Source organism: Myotis daubentonii, chromosome 2, assembly GCF_963259705.1.
Source record: "Myotis daubentonii chromosome 2, mMyoDau2.1, whole genome shotgun sequence".
Taxonomy (NCBI): domain Eukaryota; kingdom Metazoa; phylum Chordata; class Mammalia; order Chiroptera; family Vespertilionidae; genus Myotis; species Myotis daubentonii.
In genome coordinates, this window is record NC_081841.1 from 2,260,831 (window position 1) to 2,285,493 (window position 24,663).

The following is a 24,663-nucleotide window of genomic DNA, read 5'->3' on the forward strand; positions in this document are numbered from 1 at the left end:
TATTCATGTGACCCATTGGGTATAGAAGGTCCCATTTCCAGAGGCGGAACTCATCCACACTTTGGGGGGCGGGGAGAGGATTTAAACAGCAAAGAACGAAAAAGCAGCTCCGCCTCCTCATTGCCAGCTCTGCGACCTCGGTCAGGCCATCGAACCAACCCCAGCCGCCCCGCCTCAGCTCCGGCTCCAACGGGAGGCTCAGTAAAACCGCGCTGCAGACCTGGGGGGCCGCCGAAAGGACGCTCCAGGCCGAACGTGGTGAAGAATTACAGATGCCTGAGGTCATCCGGGACCAGAGGGCCGGGGCCCCAGACCGGCGCCAGCCCCGGGTTTGGGGACGGGAGGCAGAGGCGTGAAAGGACTCCAGGTGGCTTTTTCCGGGCGGGGCGGGTCCTGGGCAAGTCCAGGGGAAGGATGGTGGTCTCGCCAGTGGAAGGTGGTCTAAGTGACAGGGAATGTGGGCTGTGACGTGGCCTAAGGTCTGTTCCCAGGGGAGGGTGATTCCATTATCTGATCAGATCCAACCAGACACCCCCCGGTTCGGGTGGCGAGAACTCGTGACACACGATAACCCGGCTGCGGCTGGGCACGGGACCGGCAGCTCACATTCGGGAAGGCCCCCAGGGGTGCCAGCTGTTCCTGCAACAGCACAGTGCCAGGCCGCGCTCCGGCTCCCGCCCCAGCACAGCAGATGCACGCAGAGCTGAGGGGCTGGTCCGCCCCACACATGGCCAGCCCGTGGCTGCCGGGACTCAGGTCTGCCTCCCCCCAGGCTCTGGGATTGCACCTGGGGGCTGGCTGCCAGGAGCCATTTTCACACGACATAGCCCGGATCTCCCTAAAGACACATGGGATTTTACTCAACACGCCTCCAGCTGGCATCACGGGAAAAGAGAAGAAGGAAAAAGAGAAAGAACTCTTCTAAGGACGCACAAGTCCCCAGCAGGGTGTGCTGGGAGTGGCGCTCAGACCAACCAGCACCCTGCAAGTCAGATGATTCTTATTTTTTATTTTTTCTCTAGATGTATTGGGCTGACGTGAGCTCGGTTCCCGGTGAACCTTCCTCCATGTTCCTGAGTCACTTTCAGGTCACGCTGAGGGGCCCGCCGCGTGCGGGCGGGGCAGGGACCGAGCAGGGACCCCGGTGTGTGGCAGGGTCCTACACAGCGAACGGGCCTCACGGAGGGTTTTCCTGGGTCTGCGATGCCCCGTTTCCTCGGAGGTTTGGGATTTGTTTTTGTTGCTGTTTTGTTTTTAAAATAAATTTCTATTGATTTTAGAGAAGAAGGGAGAGGGAGAGAGAGAAACATCAATGATGAGAGAGAAAATCATCGATCGGCTGCCTCCTGTGCGCCCCCTACTGGGGATCGAGCCTGCCACCCAGGCATGTGCCCTGACGGGAATCAAACCTGAGACCCTTCAGTCCGCAGGCTGACACTCTAGCCCAGGGGTCCTCAAACTACGGCGCGCGGGCCACATGCAAATACAAACATTGTATTTGTTCCCGTTTTGTTTTTTTACTTCAAAATAAGGTATGTGCAGTGTGCATAGGAATTTGTCCATGGTTTTTTTTTAAACTATAGTCCGGCCCTCCAACGGTCTGAGGGACAGTGAACTGGCCCCCGGTTTAAAAAGTTTGAGGACCCCTGCTCTAGCCACACCAGCTTTGTTCAATGCAGTCCCAGAGAAGGACTGCCAGTGTGGCTCAGTGGTTGGGCATCAACCATGAACCAAGAGGTCACTGGTTCAATTGCCGGTCAGGGCACATGCCTGGGTTATGGGCTCGATCTCCAGTCGGGGGCGTGCAGGAGGCAGCCCATAGATGTTTCTCTCCTATTGATGTTTCTATCTCTCTATCCCTCTCCTTTCCTCTCACTCTAAAAATCAATAAAACATATTTTAAAGAAATAAATTTAAAAAAAGGAATTCAGGGTGTGGCCTTCACCTCTGCCCACCCCCTGGCCCTGAACCGTCGGTGGTGGCTGATGCACCTGCCAAGAAGCCACGGAGTTGGGGTAGCTGGGGTAGCTGGGGGGGGGGGGGCGGGGGAGGTGGAGGGGTGCAAGGCGCACGTGACTGCAGCCCGTCAGCAAGCCCAGCCTCTGCACAGGCGGGTACAGAACTCACCATTCTACATTTCAGTATCTGCAGTGATTGCGTCCAGTGCCATTCGAGGGTTGCTTTGGCTTTTCTGGTCTTGTTTTCCCCTCTTCGTACCTCCTGCCTGAGTCAGACCTGGGCCTCAGTCTCCTCATTTGTCAAATAGGAATTTCACACAAGAAGTGAATTCTCCGTGAGGATGAGAGCTGACACGCGTGGAGTCCGTGATGCCTGCTGTTCCTGCACCGACCGGCCTTGCCACAAAGCCCCCGGGATGTGACGGGCCGTTCCCCTGGGCGCCCACGGGGCCCTGCACTGGGCGGCGCTTTGTGGGAGACAAAAAAGAAAGGAAACGATACAGAACCCTTACTCTGGAGGAGCCGAAACCAGTTGTGAAGATGCGGCTTAATAAACAGGACAACCCGGCAGCGTGGCTCAGTGGCTGAGTGTTGACCTGCGAACCAGGAGGTCAGGGTTTGATTCCTGGTGCCCAGGTTGCAGGCTCGACCCCCAGTAGGGGGCGTGCAGGAGGCAGCCAATCAATGATTCTCTCTCATCCTTGATGTTTCTTTCTCCCTCTCCCTTCCTATAATAAAAAATATATTTAAAAAAATAAAAATAAAACAGGACTAATTGTGGCAAAAGGAATCGAGCTTGAGCAGGGTTTTCTGCTTCCTGCAAATGAAACCCACTCCATACTTGGCACGTGGGTTCCTCTCAACCTGCAGGCTGTGTCCAGCGACCACGCCCGCCCTCGTCCAGCTTTAAGGAGCGGGCGCGCCGCGACGCGGTGCCTCTCACACATGTTCTGTCCGGGGCCTGGCAGCCTTCGCCAAGGATGATGCAGGTGGACATGTGACCAGGCCGCCTGCCGGCCTCCCTGCGCGATGCAGCCAGTGCGGCCACACCCGGCACCCCGCTCCGCTCACCTGCGCGGTTCCCAGGGCATTCCGGCTTGTCTCCACTGGAAAGGGGGGGGGGTGATGGGGGGAGGGTGATGGGAGGACTGGCTCCCCGCCCCTGGGGGGACAAGAGGAGAGCTGTGGGGAGAGGGAGAGAGAATCCATCGGGGACACCCACTGAGGGCTGAGGACTCGCCGGCGGGAGGGCGGCCAGACAAAGGAGAGGTGCCCACGCCTCCCGGACCTGATGGAGCAACATCTACAAATGACAGAGAGACCCGCGCTCGTTCTAGAATCTAGATCATACAAAGATGGCAAGTTCTAGAAAGAAAAAAAACGACAGAGTGTGACAAAAGGTCATAAAGGGGACTTGATTTAAATGGGAGCGGGACCAAATGGACGCCTTAAAAGGAACATTTAGCCCGGCCGGGAGGCGTGGCTCGGTGGTTGAGTGTCAACCTGTGAACCAGAGGTCACAGTACAATTCCCGGTCAGGGCACAGGCCGGGTCTCAGGCTCCATCCCCAGTGGGGGCGTGCAGGAGGCAGCGACCCATGATTCTCCCTCATCATTGATGTTTCTATCTCTCTCTCCCTCTCTCTTCCTCTCTGAAATCAATAAAAATATATATTTTTAAAAAGGGGCATTTAACTCCTGGCTAGGTAGCTCGGTTGGCTGGAGCGTCACCCTGGTACACCAGGACTGGGGTTCAATCCCCGGTTGGGGCACATACGGGAGTCACCAGTGAATGTGCAGGTAAGTGGAACAACAAGTCAATGTTTCTCTCTTTCTCTCTCTCAAAAAAAGAAGTAATCAGTAAACATTCTGAAAGGAACATTTAAACCAAGACCCGCAGGAGTGGGCGGAGCCAGGACGGAGGCCAGGACCCGCGCACCGACCTGGAACAGCACGGCGTCCACGGAGCGCGAGTGGGAGTGTCGAGGGACTGACGAGAGGCCACGTAGCTCACGTGGTGAGCAAGGGAGAGGGGCTTGACGCTCACACTCGGTAAACGAACCCACCACGCGGTCAGTGCCCGTGGGGCGGCCGGCCCAGCTCTGAGCCGGCTGCGATGCCCACGGGCCTGGGAGCCACGCGCTGAATCCTAAGCGCCCGGGCCTGGCTGTCGACGGAGCTGTGACCCCCCCTGCGAGGACGGCTGTGGGATGGCGCCCAGGCTGGTGTGGGGCCCGAGGTGAGCTGTGTCCTGTCCCCAACACCCCCTCCGCCCTCAGCTTGATCCCCGTGTGTCGGGGATGAAAGGGGCTTTGCGCTCTGCGGCGCGCACGGCTTCCTCAGAAGCTGGGGGAGGGGAGAGGGCATTATTTATCGGGGCCCTTTGGGGACCCCAAATACCATCACCCGGAGGGTGTGAGGGCTCCACTGCGCCCCGTTTGGAGGCGGGACCTAACAGAGAAGCTGGAAGGAAAACTTTTAAAGGGCAGGACCAGTGTTTACGTGCTGCTCTTGGTGGCGCCTACACTAACGTCGGGGTGACACGTGGAAGATGACGTGGCCCCAAGAGTGGCACGCAGATGTGGGGGGCACTTCGCGTTTTTGGAATCCAAGTTGTAGTAATATATAGAAATGTTTAAAATGTCTAAAAGATGGTTAAAAGATTTTAAAATGTTTGAGTTAACTTTCTTGAAACTTAAAGTGTGATATTAAGGGCACATCCCTCACTGCTCTGAAGCGTGTTACCCCATAGATAAGGATTTGAACTTCAGTTGCTGACTCAGAGTGACGTGCTGAGATAACCAGTTGTGTGAGTGAGGCACTCTCCCCGGATAGCCACATGTAGCCCCTCGCCCTGTTTGAGATTAACATGTGTGCATTGACGTAATTCATTGATAGCCACCTCAACTGCTGCGGGTGCGAAACAGGCTTTAAAAATGGATCCTGGCCAGCCGACAGTGCTCGCCTGTTGAGACAGCCACAAAGGCAGGTCCGTTTGTCAGTCTGGCAAGCGACGCAGCTCCACGCTCCTCTTCCTGCCAGACGACAGAAGAACAGCTCGTACCTCCTGATCGAGACGCGCCGAGCTCTCGGGTGAGGAATGCCGGCCCCCTGCGTCTGGACGGGACCAGCCCAGCTGCCGGACCCCCGAGATCCCATCAAGCCTGTACCCGCAGCAGCAGGAACTTTTGTGAGTAATAAAGTGCTGTGTGATTTGCAACTGCGTATGTGCCATGTTGTACGATTCCTCCGGCGGTTAGTTGGATTGTTTTGCATACGCCTAAAACTGAACTTAAAGCTTCTGGTCTTTTCGGTCCTAGGCCTGCCCTTGGTCCTGCTTGCGTAGAGCAGCCTCTTTGCCAGCAACTACTTGAATGTCCCAACACCTGCAGGGCTCAAGTTTATTTCCAGGGACGCCTTGGATGAACCCCCAGACCCTTTCCCGGGGTCCACTTGGGACACAAAGAGACAACAGAGTAGCCTTTCTAGTTGCTGAGAAAACAGCTGCCCCTGCCCCGCGCGCCAGCCTTTGTGAAGAAGCTGCTCTTAGAAAGGAGGCTGAACAAGTGGCCCGAGCACACGCTGAGAGCACCGGACACCAGCACAGCGGCACTGGCACCGAGGCAGCCGCAGGAGGGCCGCCAGGGTGCGAGCCGCCGGCAGCCTGGGCCGCAGGAAGGGGCACAGCACACGGCAATGTCAGTGTCACTTATTAAAGCAATAGTAAGTGACCAAGCGCGGAAACACAGCGACCGGCGGCCCCAGGGCAGGGCAGGGCTCACGGCGCCTGGAACCCTCCCCAACAGGCCAGATGCCGAGCAGGTCTGGACAAAGCGCAAAATCACAGTGCGCCCTGAGCGAGGGCAATTACGGGAGAAATACTAACAGGAGGTGCTGAGGGTCCCCAGGCCTCGGGGAGGTAAGCAACACGCCCCGAACAAACCCAAGGGCCAGACAAGAAAACAATGGATATTACAAAAAATACTTTGAACGGGAGAATAATGGCAATAAACATATTGAAACTTGGGAGAAGTAGCTCAAGTGCTTCCGTGGAAATTGTAGTTTTAAACGCATGACTCAGAAAATAAGAAGGTTGACAATCAACGATCTGAGCTTCCGTCTCATAAACCTAAACAAACAAACAGCATGGGGTAAGTTAAGCCCAAAGAAAGTGCAAAGAAGAACGTAATCAAGAGCAGAAATCAATGCGCTTGAGAACAGACGCACAATAGAAAAAATGACGAAGCCAAGTTAGGTGACTGAAAAGATTAATGAAATTGAGGATCCCATTCAGACGGGTCAAGGAAGAAATAACCCCACATTTTTCATCCCAATATCAGAAATACAAAGGGGCCATTACCGCAGGTCCCAGTGTTATTTCAAGTGTTATAATAAGACTAGAGGCCTGGTGCACGGATTCATGCACCGGTGGGGTCCCTCGGCCTGGCCTGCACCCTCTCGCAATCCAGGACCCCTTGGGGGATGTCGGAGAGCTGGTTTCAGCCCAATCCCCACAGGCCAGGCTGAGGGACCCCATTGGTGCATGATCGGGGCCAGGGAGGGACCATAGGAGGGCTCCAGGGTGTGTCCGGCCCTTCTCGCCCAGTCCCGATGGGCTGGACCCCAGCAGCAATCTAACCTACCAGTCGGAGTGTCTGTCCCCCTGTGGTCAGTGCACGTCATAGCAACTGGTCGAACAGTCCAATGAATGGTCACTTCGCATATTAGGCTTTTATTATATAGGATATTATGAACAACTTTTATGCCAATAAAAGTGACAACCTGGATAAGTGAGCACCTCCTCTAAAAACCACAATTTAGCAAAACTACCACAAGAAGAAATGGAAAATCCCAAGAACCCTATACCGTTAAAAATCAATCTGTAAGTTAAAATGTTCTCACAAAGAAAACTTCAGTCTTAGGTGGCTTCATGGGTAATTTTGCAAACATTCAAGGACGAAATAATACCAATTTCATACAAACTCTAATAAAGAACACCTCCCAACTTATCTTACGAGGCCAGCAAAACCCTGCTATTAAAAGTTGACAAGGACATTACAGTATCAGATATTCACAGGCTTATACCTCTCATAAATAAGGATGGAAAATCTTAACCGAAACTCTAGTAAATCTAATACAGAGATAGTGTAAAAACATACTACTTCATCACCAAGCAGAGTTTACTCCAGAAATGCAAGGTTGGTTTGACATTTGAAAACCGAGCAGTGTAATTTGACATAATAACAAAATGGAGAAGAAAAAAAATATATGACCATGCCCATGGATGCAGAAAACATTTGATAAAATTCTTGTTCATGACAGAAAACTATCTGTCAATTAAGAATAAAAAGAAGATCTTGGAAGACTTCTGGGGAGTTGCCAAGAGACCGTTCCTCACTCTCTTTGCTGTCCATGAAGGAGGCTGCCCATTGCTGAAGCCATCGGACACCCCGTTCCTCGCCAGGCCTGGGTTCTGATGAGCTCTGAGACTTTTAAAATATATATATTTTTTTATTGATTTCAGAGAGCAAAAGAGAGGGAGAGAGAGAAACATCAATGATGAGAGAGAACCACTGATTGGCTGCCTCCTACATGCCCCCTTCATCCCCCGCCCCCCCCCCCCACACACACACACACTGGGGATGGAGCCCGCAACCCCGGCATGTGCCCTGACAAGGAATCGAACCGCGACCTCCTGGTTAATAGGTCAACGCTCAACCATTGAGCCACACTGCCTCGCCCCCTCTGGTGTGGCCCAGACCAAAAAGCTGCTGGAGTGTGGGACGGCTCCTCGCCACAGGCGGCCTGTCCTCGTGCTGAGTCACGGGTCCCCTTTGTTTTGCTGTCACTGGCTCCGGCGGCTGCTCTCCCTCGCACTGTCTAATCCCAGAAGGGCTCACTGTTTCCACCGCCGGTTTCGTGGGCCTGGGCCTCCCTGGCCTCGCGCCCGCCAGCGCTATTAGTATTCCAGCAGCGAAGGGGCTGAGGGAGCTGGGTGCCTGCTGGTCCCTGCAACCCGCGCAGCGCCTGTCCCTCTGACAGCCTGGCCCGCGGCTGCGGTGGCCTGTGGTCCTCTCCGCCTATTTAGCCCCCGGGTGCCACGTTACCATATCTGTCTGTTGTTTGGCTGCAGCCGATCGTCCGGCTGAGACTCAATGGGCAGAACATCCAAGTCAGACCTTAGGAGTTGGTCCCGCTCAGCAGGACGCCCGCCCGGGCAGTTCCGAGGAGGGGCGGTCATCACTGTCCTGCTCAGGCCACCTTCTCCCCGGGGGAGGGGCGTGCTGAGCACCAGGGGGCTCTGGAGTCTCGCTCCCCTGTGCTGACAGGGTAGGGGCTGGGTGACCGGCACCCTGCTAGGAGCTTCGTGGGTAGCGTGGTGTCCTGTCCCCGCCTCAGTCTCAGAGAGGTTTAGCAACTTGCCCACCTCACACACCATGTCAGTGGCAGAGCCGGGCCGTCTGGCTCCACAGTCTGAGCTCTTCCCCGACCCAATCGGGCTGTTGTTAGGGTCCCTGCCCAGCCACAGGGTGGCCACGGTCCCCTCCGGCTCAGGAGACACCCTGAGACCCCAGGAGGCAGGCACCAGTCAGCAGGGGCCCGGCCTTGCTGGCCTTCGATAAAGCTGGCTCCCAGGTCCCCGCAGACAACAGGGAGTGCGCCCAGGGCCTGGCCAGAGGAAGCCTTCAGCAGCCAGTTACAGGGCGCGGTCACCCTCCCGCCTTCCTCTCCCCTCAGCGCCCCTCCCCCACCGGCTGACAAGCAAAATTGCGGCTGATGATATAATATGACTAATAACGGGGAAGCAGCGTGAATGCCCGGAGGCCAGAGATAAAATAAACCGGTGATGACAGTCGCAGCGGCTGCTGAAAGATGCATTTACGGGGTCCTCTCCAGCGCGCCTGTGGGCCGGCGGCGGAGGGGGGTGGGCGGTAGGGGGTGGGGGGGTCCCCGCTGCCCCGCAGATGCCCCTCTGCTCGGGGACAGCGGGCGGGCGTGGGGATGCGCGGTGGCGAGTCAGCACGTGCAGGACGGGGGCCCCTTGGAGAGGCCCAGACGCCGTTCCCGGTGGAGGAGGGACAAGAAACCGAACGGGAAGCCACTACCTGACCCTCCACCAAGAAAGGGAGCAGAGGCGCCAGGGCTGGCAGTGTCCAGTGTCCACTTCAGGGGACGTCTTTTTTCAGTTTTTTAAAAAATATTTCTTTATTGACGTCAGAGAGGAAGGGAGAGGGAGAGAGAAACATCAATGATGAGAGAGAATCGTGGATCGGCCGCCTCCTGCACGCCCACACTGGGGATCAAGCCCGCAACCCCGAACTGTGCCCTAGCCGGAATGGAACTGTGACCTCCTGGTGCATAGGTTGACGCTCAACCACTGAGCCACACGGCTGGGCAGGAGTGTCTTTTCTTTTGCCACCTGTCCGAAGACTCCATGGGTGCTGGGCGGTTCCATCTGCGAGCGCTGCCCCTTTCTTGGGTCACGCACTCACCTGCCTCTCCCTGGGCACAGGAGGCACCAAACCAGCCTTACCTCCAGCTGCGAGGGAAGGCCGCAGCCCTGCGTCCTGAGGAGCTGGCATCGGCCTCCCGTGGTATAACACCCAGAGAGGTCGGCAGGAGAGCCACAGGCCCACCTAATGCACTTGCTCATGTTACCCTAGGTTGGCATTCGCTGCCAAATTCTTGTGGCACCTAAGAAAAAAGAAGCCCCCCTTTTCTCCTCCCACGGAACCGAAGAAGTCTGGCGAGTGGAAAATGCCCGGAACCCTCACTGGACCAACGACGCAGCAACGGCGCTCTTCTCGTTCACCCCAAACACTGACATCCCCGACAGTAAGTTGCCATGGGCACAGGCCAGCGTGGGTTCCCAGGGCCCCCCAGCGACTGCATTCTCTGCTGCCATCTGGGCTTGGGGCTGCCAGCTCAGGTTCCCCAGGCAACGGGAGATGCTGCTGGAAGGAAGGGCGGAGGCGCAGGAAAAGCCATCTCCTGGGGCGCTGCTTGTCTTGGGCGGGGGGGGGGGGGGGGGGGCAGCGTGGAAAGAGATCTGCGGTGCAGATCCAGCCTGTCGTGCTCTGGTCTCCAGAGCAAGAACGAAGGCCCTGTTGTGTGCACAGCCGTCGCAGGCGAAGGGAAAGGCAGTCAGGATGGGAACCTGAGCGTGTCTCCAGCATCTCCCTGACTCTGCCCACAAGAAAGGTGGGGGGGGGGGGCGCTCGCCTCTTAGTGGGGATCCCGGCTGCTGGCTACTCAACAGTGTGACCGGAATCCTGGGCCCGTGAAGGCGCAGGAACTGGGCAAGGCGGCCAGGCCTGGGACTCGGCCCGCGAGTGAGGGTCTGGGGCAGAAAACCCACTGTCAGGGTCAGGGTTGTGGGGTGCTGCTACCAATACAGTTGGCTCCGCTAACGGCTTCCCATTATGGACGTTGGAACGTGGCCACCCCCCACAAAGGTCTGTGAGCGGGCGTTAGAGGGCCATCTTTGTTCTGGGACATGTCAATAGCTTCCGGTCCCACCCTCCGGGTGACCCCCTCTTCCTTGGCCCAGTTCATTGACCCCAGCCATTCCCCTTTCTCAGTGCCACGAGGGGCCTACCTCTCCCCTCTGCCCCCGCCACACACCCCAGAGCCAGGGTTCCAGGGCACTCCAGGTCCGTGCAGAGGTGTGTGGGGAGAGAGGGGTGCTGGGAGGGTGGTCCAGGCTTCCCTATGGCTGAGGCTCCTGCACCATACGCTGGGGCCCAGCTCACAGGCAGGTGGGCACAGCTGCCCATAGAGAGACCCCAGGCTTTGTCCCTGAACTTTCTGCAGAGGGAGAGGGAAAGCAAGAGGCAGGAGACGAGGTCTGCAGGCCCTGGTCCCAGGTGATAACTCCACTGCCCCTTTCACACCACCCGGACGACCCCTCCCCTCGATTCCCCCAGCACCAGCGGCTGCTCTGCCTGGACGTGGAGAGCAGGGTGGGGAGGGGCCCTGGAGCTCTGTGCCCGACAGAGGAGGCAGCGGAGGCCACAGTTGTGCTCACGGTGGTAGGATGGGGGTAAAGAATCAAGTTTGTTTAGGGCCATTTCCCCGCCCCTCGAACCCAAAGCACTGGGTGCAACGGAGCCGGGGCCCATGCAGGGCACACCTGCTCTAGGTAACAGCCTTCTGAGCGATGCTGAGCAATGGCCTGGCCCCCGAAGGCGCAGAGCCCCCGGGAGGGGCTGCAGTGGCTCCCAGGAGCTCGGCGGGGCTCCTGGGCTGGGCTCAGGGGCATCAGATCCTGGAGAGACCGCACAGCAACATGGACCATGGCGGGGAGCAAATGGAGGCTGGCTTTCCAGAAGGGTCTCCAAAGCCCAAAGGGGGAGTGGCGAAGCCCCAAGGAACACCCCTTGACTCCCCACCCTCAAGGGGATGAGACATGTTCCCTCCACCACCCGGCAGGGCCTTGGACTTGACCCAGCAGAGCGGACAGCCGCAGCCAGGGTCCCGGCTCTCAGGCCGAGCTGCTCCTGTGGTCAGACTGGGCACAGAAGACCCTCCGGGGGCTCCTCTGGGCCAGGCCTGGGCACAGAGGCCAGCCTGGCGGTGCCCAGGGGGTGGGTGGCAGGCTCCCCGCGCCTAACCACCACCTTCTCTGGCGAGTTACCCGCACGCAATTGATTAAGCAATTACCGAGGCGGGTGGGGAACACATCAAGTTGCCAGGAGAGGCGCGGGATGAGCGTCTCCAGCCGCAGGAGGAACATTCCTCTGTTTCGGAACCCCGCCTGGCCCTGCCCTGCCCTGCCCTGGCCGGCGGGAAGGCAGCACCCGGCCGTGGGGAGCCCGGCTCAGACGCCCATTTGTCATTTCTAAAACCTCAATCGCAGTTTCAGGGGTACCCGTCATGCAAGGGCTTTGTAGCACTATTATCGCTTCTCCCCGCAGAGTCCACGGTATTTACACAACATGGCAACATGGAATTGGAAGGGGATACAGTGGTCATTGGGTCAGGTCAAAGGTCAGAGGTCAGGGCTCCTGGTTTTTGCCAACCCCAGTTAAGTGCACAGAGGAACCTGGGGAGGGGGGCCAGGGCTTCAGGCTGGTGTGGGGCAGAAGTCTGGCCAATCCTGGTTTGGTGACTATGGAGAAGAGGGTGGGTGAGGGTGGTTTAGGTTAGATCTTATGCCGGGAGACTCTAGAGCAGTGTCCCCAGCCTTTTCATGGCCACGCCCCCCCAAGCATCTCTAACATCCTGACACCCCCCCGCCCCCGCCGAGACACAGAATTCTTATTATTCAAAAAGTGACTCCTGTGCACGTGGAGGGAGCCTGAAAAGCCATTAACTTGGTCTAAACAAGCTTCCAAAGAACATGGCACCCATGAGAGAGAAAAATAAAAGAACGAAAGGACAGTTGAAGGACTGAGGAAGAAATCACTAAGAAATTGTTAAAATAATCATATGAAGTGATATGAAAAAATAGCAAATAAAGTTTCAGAACATATAATAGAGAACTGAAATGCACAAATGTCAAAACACATATTTATAGACTATATGAGGCCCCTAAAACCATATGAAATGCAAAAACTCACTGTTAATAACTCATTCTCGAATTGCCGCCCCCCTGTGGCGTGTGCCCCACGCTGGGAACCTCTGGCCTAGACTATCTGAGGTCTTGCGAGACCAAGAAGCCCCCAGGAGCCCTCGGACCTTCTTCCACTCCCAGCACCAGAGCCACCCCCGCTGCCACACTGATACCAGTCACCGAGCCGCTGACGGCCGGTGTCCGTGAGCGGTGGGTCCGACTGTCCGTCCGCAGCGCGTATAAACTAGTCAGCGTGCGCGGCCATAACAATACCAGGGACTGGGTCCCCTTTTTTACTCATTGTAATTCTTTCAACTTTGCTGTTTGAAAATTTTCATAAAAAAAATATTAGGAAGGAAAAAAAAATGCAACATGATTTCCAGGGTTTTCGCACCTGAACTGACTTGAGAACCTCAGTGCAGCTCAGAAAAGCTGGCTGACGGCCTGGGTCCTAGCTGGAGGGCGGGGGTTGCCGCTCCATTTTGCAGATGCACAAACCGAGGCCGGGCAGACGGCAGTGACTCACCTGCTAGCGCAGCCACGACGACGGTCCCACTGCCTCGCGGACTCCCGAATCAGGCGGAGCCGCAGCCCGGCTCCCTCTCCTCCCCTCGGCTTGGGCACCTGGCAGCTCCCTGGCAGCTCCCGGGCTCACACCTCCCCGCCCCCAGACGTTCCCACGCCCCAGCGCCCTCCCTCAGGAAGGGCTGATTGGTCGGCTTAGGTCACGTGCCCACCCGAGGGCCAATCCACGGCAGGAGTCTTGGCTCTGCCCACCAATGGCAGCTCCCACCCTAACACCTGTTGAGCGTGGGAAGCGTCTGTGTTCCCACCCGCCCCACGGAGGAGTCGGAAGGAGGAAGCTTCCAGAAAACTCCATCTCCAAGGGCCTGGGCCCCAGACGTGCCTCCCAAGCTGCAGGTGGGGAACTGGAGCCCATGTGGCCTCCGCATTCCCTACCCTCACCCCGAGGCCCCCACCCCTTCCCTGCAAGACCCCAATCCGGCATGGCTGGCATGGAGAGCTGCTCAGATGTCCCCTGGGCCTCCGGTCCCAGGAACTGGCTCCGGGCTGTCCGGCCGCACTGGTTTCCCCTCCCTCCAGGCCCCAGCGGGCCCTGTGCCCGGCTGGCCCAGGCCTGGCTCTGATGGACGCGGGCCCCACACGAGTGGCCGCAGAAACGTTTCCGAAGGTGGTGAGGGACCACGCTCCGTGCAGGCTTCCATGACACCAGCCAGAAATCCCGAGGCTGGAGGCGGCCAGTGCCGGGCCAGACTGCTGGGATGGGCCTGGCCCAGGAGGAGGGAGGCCCTGGGGGGCGAATGGGACACGGAGCAGGTGGGCTAAGCTCAGGGCCGGATGGGGTGCAGCTTGCGTGGGAACGAAGGGCTGGGTGCTGAATCCCTGGGGGTCAGAGTGGGCCTCAGGGTAGGGTGCTCTTGGTCCAGCGCCCCTGGCTGAGGGTGGTGTTGGGACACCCCATACATCCAGCCTGTCCACCTCTCGCCTGGCACAGGGTTTGGAGTCTGATTATCGGAATTTGAATTCCATCTTTGTCTCTAAAAAGTTCTGCGACTTTGGGCAGTCCAGTTCCTCCCTCTGAACCCAGCCTGCTCATCTCTGATTGGGCAGGGCCACGCCCACCTCGCTGGGTTGCCAGGAGGAATAAATGAAGGACCACCTGCCAGTGGCCAGGACCTGGGCGCACTGCTGGAGAGAACGGTCACTGCTCCCAGCAGGTCCCTGAGGGGCACTCAGAAGCTTGAACGCCGGGAGTCCTAGCGGGGCTGGACGTGGGCACGGACTGTGGGCCTGAGCCACGCTCCTCAGAGGGTGGCCATGGCACCGGAAATGGTGTAGGTGGGAAGCTTTTCCAATACACACACCAGGCCCCGCCCCAGAACCTTGGCAGGCAGGAGGCTCTTGGAGAAGGCCAGGGGGGACCCCCCCCCCAGGCCCTTTGCTAGTGGGAGCCCCCTTTTTGACAGACTCCCAAGCACAGGCCATCAGGAGAGTCACAAAGCTGTTTATTTTCCCACCTGTGGTCAGAGAAGAGGGTGCAGGGAGCAGAGAAAACCCTGCCGTTCCCCCGGTGAACATACCGGGGCCACACACGGAGTTTCTCTGTTGGAACAGAGCCGCGGTTTACCTCCCCCGGGTCCCGTGAGGCACAGTGCCGCGCTGCTTCTGGGCAGGGCCTGCCAGACCTGCTAGTCTACAGCAGCGTGTCCGTGGAATGGGGCACGCTGATTGGCCAAAAAGTACCAAATGTCAGCTTCCATACAGTGAGGGCAAAAACGGGTCTTTTCTTGGCATTCTGAGTAGTTGCCCCCTGAAAAGTGTCTCTCTTTCCTTGATCCTTAGCCATGCCCAGCCCACAGGGAGAGTAGCCCAAAGGCAGCTACATGGAACATTTGCATTAAAAAATAAGCAAGGTTTTCAACCAAACAGTTAATTGCATTCATTATTTCAACACCAAAATATGCCAGGTAGATGTCAGCCCACCACGACGAACAAATACATAAAATCAAGAAATGTCTGGGTGGTACAAACAGGGGCAGGGCACAGTCGCCGGCAGCAATGACTTGGCCTGGCGGTGCAGACGTGGCTGTGCCGCGGACCAGCCCTCAGAACCAGTACTCAGAGACGAAGATGTGGACATTGACGATATTTCGGTGGTTCACCACGCCCCCGAGCACGTAGTTCATCTCCAGCTTCAGGACCGCGTGGAAGGGGCCCACGATGGGCCGCACCTGGCGCACCACCCCTGGGGAGAGAGAAGGCGTTTTGGAAGTTAGCAGGGGCTGTGGGCACACGGGGGTCTGGGAAGGGACTTTCTCTCGAGGATTTTGAGAACTTGAAGGGGCCTGAGACCTCCTCTCATCCCACCCTGAGCCAGATGCTGAGGCCCCTGCCCAGCATCTTCCCCAATGGTCCCCCCGGGCTCTGCTTCCACCTCCGGGGAGAAGTGAAGTGAGCTCAACAGCCTTTCCATCGTGCGCAGCTCGGACTGTGAGGGGAGTCAGACGGCTCTGGGGCCACGCCAGCTCCTGCTCTCTCCCAGCCCAGGTTCCTCCTCTACCCCTCTCCCCTAGAAAAGGGCCTGGCATGGGGTAGATGCCCAGTAGATACCTGCCCCCTCCCTCCTGCCCACTGTGCCCAGTCCGGACCCTCGGGAAGAAGAAAAGCAGGAGGGAATCTCTTCCCCGTTATATTGAGAACTCCTGTGGGGACCTGGGATCCCCTTATCCAAGCACAGGAGTCCCACCTCCCCACGGGACAAATCCCCAAATCCCTCACTCCACATCTCTGTGGACGGTGACACCTGAGCTCATTGCTCAGTGTTTGTGGTAACAGGTGAGCCAGAGGTGGGCAGCAGAGGTTCAGAGGGGGTCCAGCCGGAGCAGCAGAGGTGGGCAGGGCCATCAGGAGGACAGGTGACGATGGAGGGAGGACAGGTGACAGGAGAGACAGGTGATGGAAGGGAGGCAGGGATCAGGTCCCGGGAAGCAGAACCTGCTGTGACGCTGCTGAGGGTGGCAGGTGGGAGTGGGAGAAACCCCCGTGCCCTGCAGACGCGCAGGGGAGCAAGGCTGGGTGGCAGGAGTGGATTCCATGACTCTCCCCAAACCTGTGCCTGCTCGGCCAGCCCTGTGTCTCCAGGCCAGGCCCTGCCCACCCCACCTCACCTGTGCCCACAGGCAGGAACCCTGTGCCTCTGGACGGTCGATCCAGACCTCTGTCTGCCCCTCCCCTCCCCTCCCCACAGTGTCTCCCAAGGTGTGAGCCCAGGCGTGTGGGCACCGTCCCTCCCCAGCCCCAGCGGCTGTGCTCCGTGACAGACAACCATGGACCCTCTCGCGGCCAACGAGGTCCTGGGTAGGCACCGCGCTGCCACGCTGTACACCATCCAGGGGGGGCAGAGGCGGGAACAGGGGAGGGGCGGGGGCAGGAAAGGCTGCCTAGAGGAGGTGCCCTCCCTGCAGAGGGGGCAGCGGAGCGGAGCCCACAGGCTGGTCCAGTGCCGGGTGCAGCGCAGGTGCCCACAGCTGCGACATTTAGGCGTGGACCATCTCAGGCCCCTTTTCCATCGCCGATGCTCAAGGTGGGACCTGCCCGAGTCACGCGGGGAGGGTGGGACCGCGGGACCATTTCTGTGGCTGGTTTTAAGCTCCCAATGGAGTCACCGCAGGTGGCGGGAGGAGCTCGAGAGCTGCGGCTCCCAGGCCACCACGGGTGGAGCCAGACTGCCCACGCCCAGCCCCACCGAGCAGCACGTGGGCCCGGCCTGGCATCGCCCAGCCCTGGTGCCCGCCAGGCACACGGCAGAGCTGGGCAGACTGCGGGGTGGGAAGCCTGTGGTGGGAACACCAAGTTCAAGCTCGGAGGGGAACCTGGGAGCGCCCCCCTCACCCCCTGAGCTAAGGTTTCGAAGGGAAATGCCCGCAGCCCGGGCGGAAGTCCAGGCTGTTCTGAGCAGACAGGCTCTGGCTCCGATGGAGAGGGCGCGGCCGCTGTGCTGTCAGCCCCTCTCCCCGCCCTGCCCGGCAGCTCCGTCCTGCGTGGACCCCCACCAGCACCTTCCACTCCCGGCAGAGACGGGGCTTGGCACTGCCCTCGCTGTGCAGTGGCCCCTGCTGACTGGGCCTCACCCGTTGCCCCTGGGCACAGTCTGGCGTGGGCTCCCCGTGCCCCTTGTGGGGCAGTCCATGCTCCCCTGCCCCTGTGTCCCCATCAGCACCACCATCTCCCTCCCCAGGTCTCAGCCCACACGGTGCCCACCTGCCTCGGTGCCTCGGTTACCCCTGACTTCACTCAGCTCAGGGGCAGAAACGGTGTTACCATGACTCCGGGCTCAGAGGCGGAGGGACCTTAAAGGAAAGAGGGGCAGCTGGGGGAGCCCAAGAACTGTTCTAGGTACGTATTTCTATGTTATTATTATGTTTAATGTGCTGTGTAATTATCATGTAAAGATATAGTATAATCATAAATATAAAGTATATACAGCTATGTAAAATTTATACTTGTATACAAATAATGCTTTGTTATAAATATACTAGAGGCTCGTGCACCGGTGGGGTCCCTCAGCCTGGCCTGTGCCCTCTCCCACTCCGGGACTCCTCAGGGGATGTTGGAGAGCTAGTTTCAGCCCGACCCCCACAGGCCAGCCCTAGGAACCCCACCAGTGCCCAAATCCATGCACCAGGCCTCTAGTATGCATATAAGATCTTTGGTTAATCTATTCCCACCCTCCCCTCTCCCCCTTTCCCTCTGAGATTCATCAGTCTGTTCCAAGTTTCCATGCCTGTGCGTTGAGCATCTGCCCCCTGGTGGTCAGTGTGCATTATAGCTACTGGTTGAACGGTCAAACGGTCGAACGGTCACTTAGGCTTTTATATATATAGATAATGTATTTTGCCTGGCCAGAGTGGCTCAGTGGTTGTGTGTCAATCTATAAAGGTCACAGTTCGATTCCTAGTCAGGGCACATGCCCAGGTTGCGGGCTTGATCCCCAGTGTGAGGCGTGCAGGAGGCAGCTGATCAGTGATTCTTTCTCATCGTTGATGTCTCTATCTCTCTCTCCCTCTCCCTCTCCCTCTCTCTCTGAAATCAATAAAAATATATAATGTATTTTAATTTTATATAAATTTTTATATGTACCTGTATATTTTGCTTATATAAATTTATATTAATACATAAGATATATAGCATATATTATATAAGACATAGTATAAATTTATATATAAAATATAAATATCACAATAGAAAATGATTATGTTACTCCCACAGATTTAAATAAACATTCCTCGCTCCTGCGGGGGCTGTAATGGTCTCAACAGGCAGACCCACATGCCCCTGAGCATGGCCGAGTGCCGGCACCGGGCTCAGTGAGAAGGGAAGTGACAGCTGCCCTTGCTGGGCTCATCCGGGGCAGAGGGAAGAGAAGCCTCGGGCAGGGAGCGCGCCTGGGGGATGGCCCCGCAGCCCCAGCCCCAGCCTACGCCCTCCCGGGTCTCAGCCTCCTCTTCTGTGAAGCAGGGGTTCAAGGCAGCAACCTTCAAATCACACACACACACACACACACACACACACACACACCATGACCGCCGCCTGTCAGGGCCTCCCCGTGTCTACAGGGGACCTGGTTCAGTCCAGTGCGGCCACCTACTTGGCCGCAGAGCGAGCTGGGCCCCTGGGTTGGCAGATGTTACGAGAAAATGTGCAGACGAGGTTGTAGTAAACGCCTCACACTAGGGCGCTGCCAAGGGTTAGGGTCTGAGGGTGCAGGCAGTTCTGGGAACAGGGTCAATCCCGGGAGAGACGGCAGAGGAGGCTGAGGAGGTGGTGGAGGGCTGCTCGGGGCCTCACCCCTCAAGGGAACCAGGACCCTGGCCGGCAGCTTCCTGGCCGCTGTTCCCCGCCCCCCCCCCCCCCCCCCGCCCCGGGTTCCAGGCCGGTCTCTTCCAGAACCTCCCAGGTTGGCCTCTCCCAGAACCATCGCCAGCCCTCCTCGTGCAGGAAACAGGAGGGGGGCGAGGGCGGGGGCAGAGCACGCGTGGCCCATCAGGGGCTGTGCACACATCAGGAATCCCCACCGGGTCCCCACCCACCCACCTGACTCCACAGACAGGAGGTGGGCAGCTGCCACGCGCCAGGCCCTGGCCCTGTGACCTGGTCCGTGAAGCCTCCCAGTCCCACCTTGTGTCCCCTGGCGCCTGGCCCCCCTCAGCTGTGACCCCCATCTGCCCCCTGAGGGAACCTTCACAGCGGGCTCCTGCTTCAGGGCAGGGTCTGCCCCGCGCTCCTCTCCGTCCCCGTCCCCACCCGGGCGGCAGGACACACAGGAGAGGCCATGACAGCGGGGGGGTGAAGGCAGAGGAAGAGGAAAGAGGAGGGAAGGAAGGAGAGAGGCGAGACAGGGCACCAGGCGTGGAGCCCCCACTCCAGGCGGGAAGATGGGACTTTGTCCCGAAGGCCCGGGGAGCCACGGCGGCTCCGATGAGGCAGCTTTTCCTGGAATGGCGGCTGTCGGGAGAGGGCCTGTCCGCATGCCTGCCTCGTCCCCCCCTCCCCCGGCTGCCAGAGCCCCAGGAAAGAGGAAAAAGAAAAAAAGAAAAAGGCCGTGGTGCCGAGTTCAACCGTGTTCATCCTCCAGCCCTCGTCCTGGCATTTCTGCTTCGGGTCTCAGACTCGCTGGGATTCCTCGGCGTGTCTGCGCCTCTTAAGATATAATTAAGCCTTTTTTCCCTTTGAAAAATGTAGGCCCCTCGGGCGCTTCACCCTCTCGTCTGTCTCTGCTTGGAAAATTGCAGCTGATGCGCGGGGGACCCGGGAGCCTGCACGGGAGTCCCGGGTCCAGTGGGGGACGCTGTCGCCTCTGGGTCCGTGGCCTGGGTCCTGGGCCCAGAAGCCACCCCCGCGCTCCTGCCGCCGGGGCTGCACGTGGCCGTCCGTGAGGTGCTGAGATCAGCCCCGGGCCCGCTGGGACGAGGGCCACTGACCCGAGCCTGGGTCACAGCCGGGGCTCCTCTGTCGCTCCCTCACTGACCCCCCGCGTGGCCGGGCACGTCACCGTCCATTCTGAAGTTCAGCCTCCAACTGGGAGGGCCGGGATTCTGGCTGGGAACGCGTACCGGTGTGAACAGAGGTGTCCGTGTTTTAACAAAGAAGGCGGTGGGCGACTCAAGAGGCCGCGTGCGCCTCCTGCCAGGGAGACTCCCTGAGCTTCTCCGAGGCTGAGACTGGCGTTAGAACAGGCAGGGGTGAGGTGAGGAAGCCACACGCTGGCATCGTAAAAAGAATTGGAAACCGCCGCCACCTGAGAACCGGCACCAGCCATTTGTTTTCTTGGTTACCACCCCTCTCCCCGCCGTGTAAGGCCAGGGGCCAACAGCTCTGCCTCTACTGGTCACTCTTGAATTTCTGGTTTTGGCACACAGTAGGTCCTTGGTCCTATTACATACCTGACATGTAGGAGTCACTCGACCGGCAGCTGTTGAGTGAATGAATGAACTCAAGATCAAAGCATAAAGCGAAGCTGGTAAGGTTGAAACTCACCCCCGGAAATGGGCGTGTTGGTGAAGAACGGACCCCAGCGAGCGTCACTGGGCTTTCCGGGATCGACGCCCGGAGGGAGAGGCAGCCTGAGGGCGGGCCTCCTGGCTGCCAGGCAGAGCCCCGCGCAGGGAGGAAGGTGGAGTGCGGGCCTGTGGACAAGGCGCTGGAATAGGGGACCCGGGAGCTCCGAGGAGACCCATGTGGTCTCGCCAAACTCCGACAGGAGGGCCAGCCGGGAAGTGGCAGAGCACCGCGCCATCTGGCCGACGTGCCTTGAGAGAGAGGGACCGGCAGGCTCGGGTGACCACACAGACCAAGGCGGAGGGAAGCCAGGAACGCGGAGAAAGGCTGCCAGCACTCACAAGGCGCAACCCTCGAGGACGGATGGGCGAGGCAGGGGCACCGCAGGGGACGGAGGGGAGTCGCTGGGTCCCGTGTGCCCCCTGCCACGGGAGGCGGGGAGGCTCTGAGAGTCGATGGCTGGACCTCGCAGCTGCTGGGCACCGAAGGGCCTGACCCCAGAGCCCACTCTCCACCCACTGCACCTCCTCCCTCCTCTCGGGGCGGCATGATGTGGGGAAACTTCCAGAGCACACTGCCCTTGGCGGGGTCGTAGATACAGGGCAAGCGCGGCAAAAGGCGGCTGGAGCGACCCCATCAGCAACTGGCAGGGAAGGGGCCGTGCGCCCAGCACACAGCAGGCAGGGCAGGCAGGGCAGCGTCGGGGCGCATCCTTAAAACACCAGCTGTCCTGCAGCGCGTCCCGGCAGAACCTTCCCGGCAGAACCATCCCGGCAGAACCGTCCCGGCAGAACCGTCCCGGCAGAGCCGTCCCAGCAAAACCTTCCCGGCAGAACCGTCCCAGCTCTCATTCATTATAAATGTGCTCCCTGCACGCGTCTCCCGAGAGCCCAGCCACACCGGGAGGGGAGCGAGCCCGGCGCCCACGGCCCCTTGCGCAGGAGGGAGAGAGCGTCAGCCTCGCAGGAACCCGCCTCTTCCCACGGCACCAGCGGCGGCTCCTTCCCTCCGCTCTCCACCTCAGCCCTCAGCAGAGGCCAAGGACCCCAGGCTGGTGGCAGCGTGGGCATGGGTGCCAAGCGCCAGGGAGGCAACGCCTGGGCCTCTGCCCGCCACCAGCCACACGGCCTCCCGGGGGAGACGGCCTGGGCCGCGTCTGGAAGGAGACGTGCCTGATGCACCTGCTTGATTCTCCCGACGTGACCCGACCGTGGCTGGGTGGCTGCCGGGAGGAGGAGTCCTTTCTCCCCCTCCGTCTCCCCTGCCTGCGCCAGCCCCTCCACCCCCCGCTCCTCCTGCCCCAGGCCCAACCTCATTACCCACTCAGTCCCTCCAGATGCCCCCACGTGGGCAACTCGCACCCCAGTCACCCTCTCCCCCAGACACAGGCCCTCCCGGCCCGATGGCTGGGAGCACCCTCCAGAGCCGGGGCTTCCAGCCTCACAGCGCAGTCACCCTGAGGCTGCTGATTCCATGTCAGAGCGTCTAGGACAGTGATGGCGAACCTTTTGAGCGCGGCGTGTCAGTATTTTGAAAAACCCTAATTTACCTCTGGTGCCGTGTCACATACAGAAATTTTTTGATCTTTGCAACCATAGTAAAACAAAGATTTATCTTTTTGATATTTATTTTATATATTTAAATGCCATTTAACAAAGAAAAATCAACCAAAAAAATGAGTTCGGGTGTCACCTCTGACACGCGTGTCATAGGTTCGCCATCACTGGTCTACCCCCTGCCTCCCGTTAGGCCTCACGGGCTCTGCCTGAAGGCTTACGCCACTCCCCTCCTCGCCAGCCTCCCTCCTCGCCAGCCTCGCACCCTCGCCCTGCGGCCAGAGTCCCCCTTCTAGAACGCAAACCCAATCCTGGGGTCCGCTGTGGCTCTGCCTGAAACTCTCCTCACCGGCCCAGCCCCCAGCTCCCAGCAGGTGAGGTGAACAGCAGCAGGAGGGTCACCTCACTGGGCTGGACACAGAGGATGCAGGACAGCCTGGCAGGGGGCACACAGGGGCCGCTCTGGGCTCGCTGGAACCCCAGGCTACGCTGAAGTCAGCAGGCGTGCGATCCTGCAGCCTGTGTGCTGGGCCGGTGAGAGAGAGGGGGAGAAAGATAGTGACAGAGCACAAATGAGCCCCGTAGGCTCCTGCCTCTGGGACCGTGGTCGGCAAACCGCGGCTCCTGAGCCACATGCGGCTCTTTGGCCCCTGGAGTGTGGCTCTTCCACAAAATACCATGTGGGGCGCGCACGTACAGTGTGATTGAAACTTGGTGGCTGGCCCATGTGCAGAAGTCAGTATTTTGTAGAAGAGCCAGTATTTTGTGGGAGAGCCACACTCCAGGGGCCAAAGAGCCGCATGTGGGTTTGCCGACCACGGCTCTAGGAATTCCATCCGTGGAAGAGGAAGTCAAGCTCAAACTCATGGCCATGACTGCACACCTGCCAGCGGCCGGAGCTTTCCCCTGCTGCACCCAGCACGGCCGCCAGCTCCAGCCCGTCTCCCCGGGGAGGGCCTTGTCTGGGCGCCCACGCGGGGCTCTGCTGCATCTGATGGCGAAAGCAGCCGGCACCTGACTAGACTCCCAGCAGCACCGGCATGGCTCCCTCAGCTCCCCTGGAAACACCTCCTCTTCCGGGCGTCAGGGCTCCGAGCTGGGCCTCCTGCCCTCCCCGCCCCCACCTCCCGGGCACCCGAGGGCCGCACGTCTGCTCTGGCTCCTCTCCTCGCTGCACGCAGCCCCCGGGTGAGCTCGTCCGCCCACGGGCCCTAACATCCATCCACGTGCTACGCCTCCCAGGCCCGCTAATTCTCCGCCGCCTCCCGTGGGTGTCTGACAAGCACTTCAAACTTCGTGTCCAGAGTGAACTGGGGGCCTCCCGGGGCTGCCACGTCACAGCCTTCCCACCCAGCTGACGACAACCCAGGTCACGCTGGACTCCAAGTCCAACTCGCCAGCAAAACCGGGCGCTTCCTCCCCGTCACAGCCCGAGCCTGCCGGCCGCTCACCCGCCTGCCGGAGCCCCGGGGCGGGCGCCGTCACCCTCCAGCCCGGTCACTGCAACAACCCGCGGTGCCTCCCTGCTTCTAGCCCAGCACCCAGAGGAGCCTTTACAACATCCGTCATCTCACCTTGGGACGCTCACACGGGTCCCACCTCACTCAGCGGAAAAGCCAGAGGCACTACGGTGGCCTCAAGACCCTGCCTCTCAAGACCCTGCCTCGTGCCTCTGCGCTGGCTGCTCCGGCCTCCTCGCTACAATCCCCACACACCAGGCTCGCCCTGCCCCAGGGCCCTTGCACGTGCGTTTCCTCCGCCCCCAGTGCTTAGACAAATGTCTCCGGCCACCAGACTAAAAGCCGCTCCCGTACCCACCTCTTGCCTTCCCCTCCTCCCCTCCATCCCCCTAATCGCACTCCCCACCCGCAGACCGTGCATATATTAGACTTGTTTCCTGCCTGCTCCTACCCTCGGGAATAAAGCATGCATGAGGCGGAGGCCCATGTCTGTCTGTCTGGTCCTGGAGCGGGGCCTGTCCCCACAGGACATACACCGTTTGCTGGAGGAGTGAGTGTGGAGAGAGGGGTCCACGGGTGCACGGGAAGCAGGGGCACACTCAGCCGGTGCAGCGCGTGTGGAAGGGGCTGGTAGCTGACCTGGGCTTTGAGGGGTGGCTAGGAGTTTACCAAGAGGAGGAGGAGGTGAATGTCATGGCTCGAGGTCAGAAGAGACAGGCCCTGGGCTCTGAGTGAATGCTGACCAGGCCACTGCGGGTCCAGCTTGGGCCGGGGGTGGGGGCTGCCCGGCAGGAGCACGGGGACTCCAGCTCTGCTCCCCGGGGCCTGGGTGCCTCACTCGGGGGCTCCGGAGGGGGGCGTTCCCCACCAAGTCCTCTGAGAGTCCAGTCCAAATGGGGGGCTGCCTGGGAGTTATCAGAGGTGAGCCTGGGGTGACCCCTGAGGATTCCTGCGTCTGTGAAATTGGGGGGCGAGAGCCATCTTCACGGGGGTCTGGAGGGACAAGAGCTGCCCTTTCCGGTGGTTGGCGTCCGGCATGGTGTGGACCTGCCACCT

At 59.4% G+C, this 24,663-nt stretch overlaps 1 protein-coding gene across 1 annotated transcript in view; it reads right to left on the bottom strand.

Annotated features, from left to right (window-relative positions):
• Window positions 1-14,522: 14,522 nt before the first annotated feature.
• The window catches only part of FBLN1 (fibulin 1), a 69,911-nt gene continuing 59,770 nt past the window's right edge, over window positions 14,523-24,663 (bottom strand). Inside the window, exon 17 of the mRNA XM_059681369.1 lies at window positions 14,523-15,279. Coding sequence (XP_059537352.1) covers window positions 15,140-15,279 — 140 coding nt within the window. The 3' untranslated portion in view covers window positions 14,523-15,139. The remainder of the gene's footprint in view (window positions 15,280-24,663) is intronic.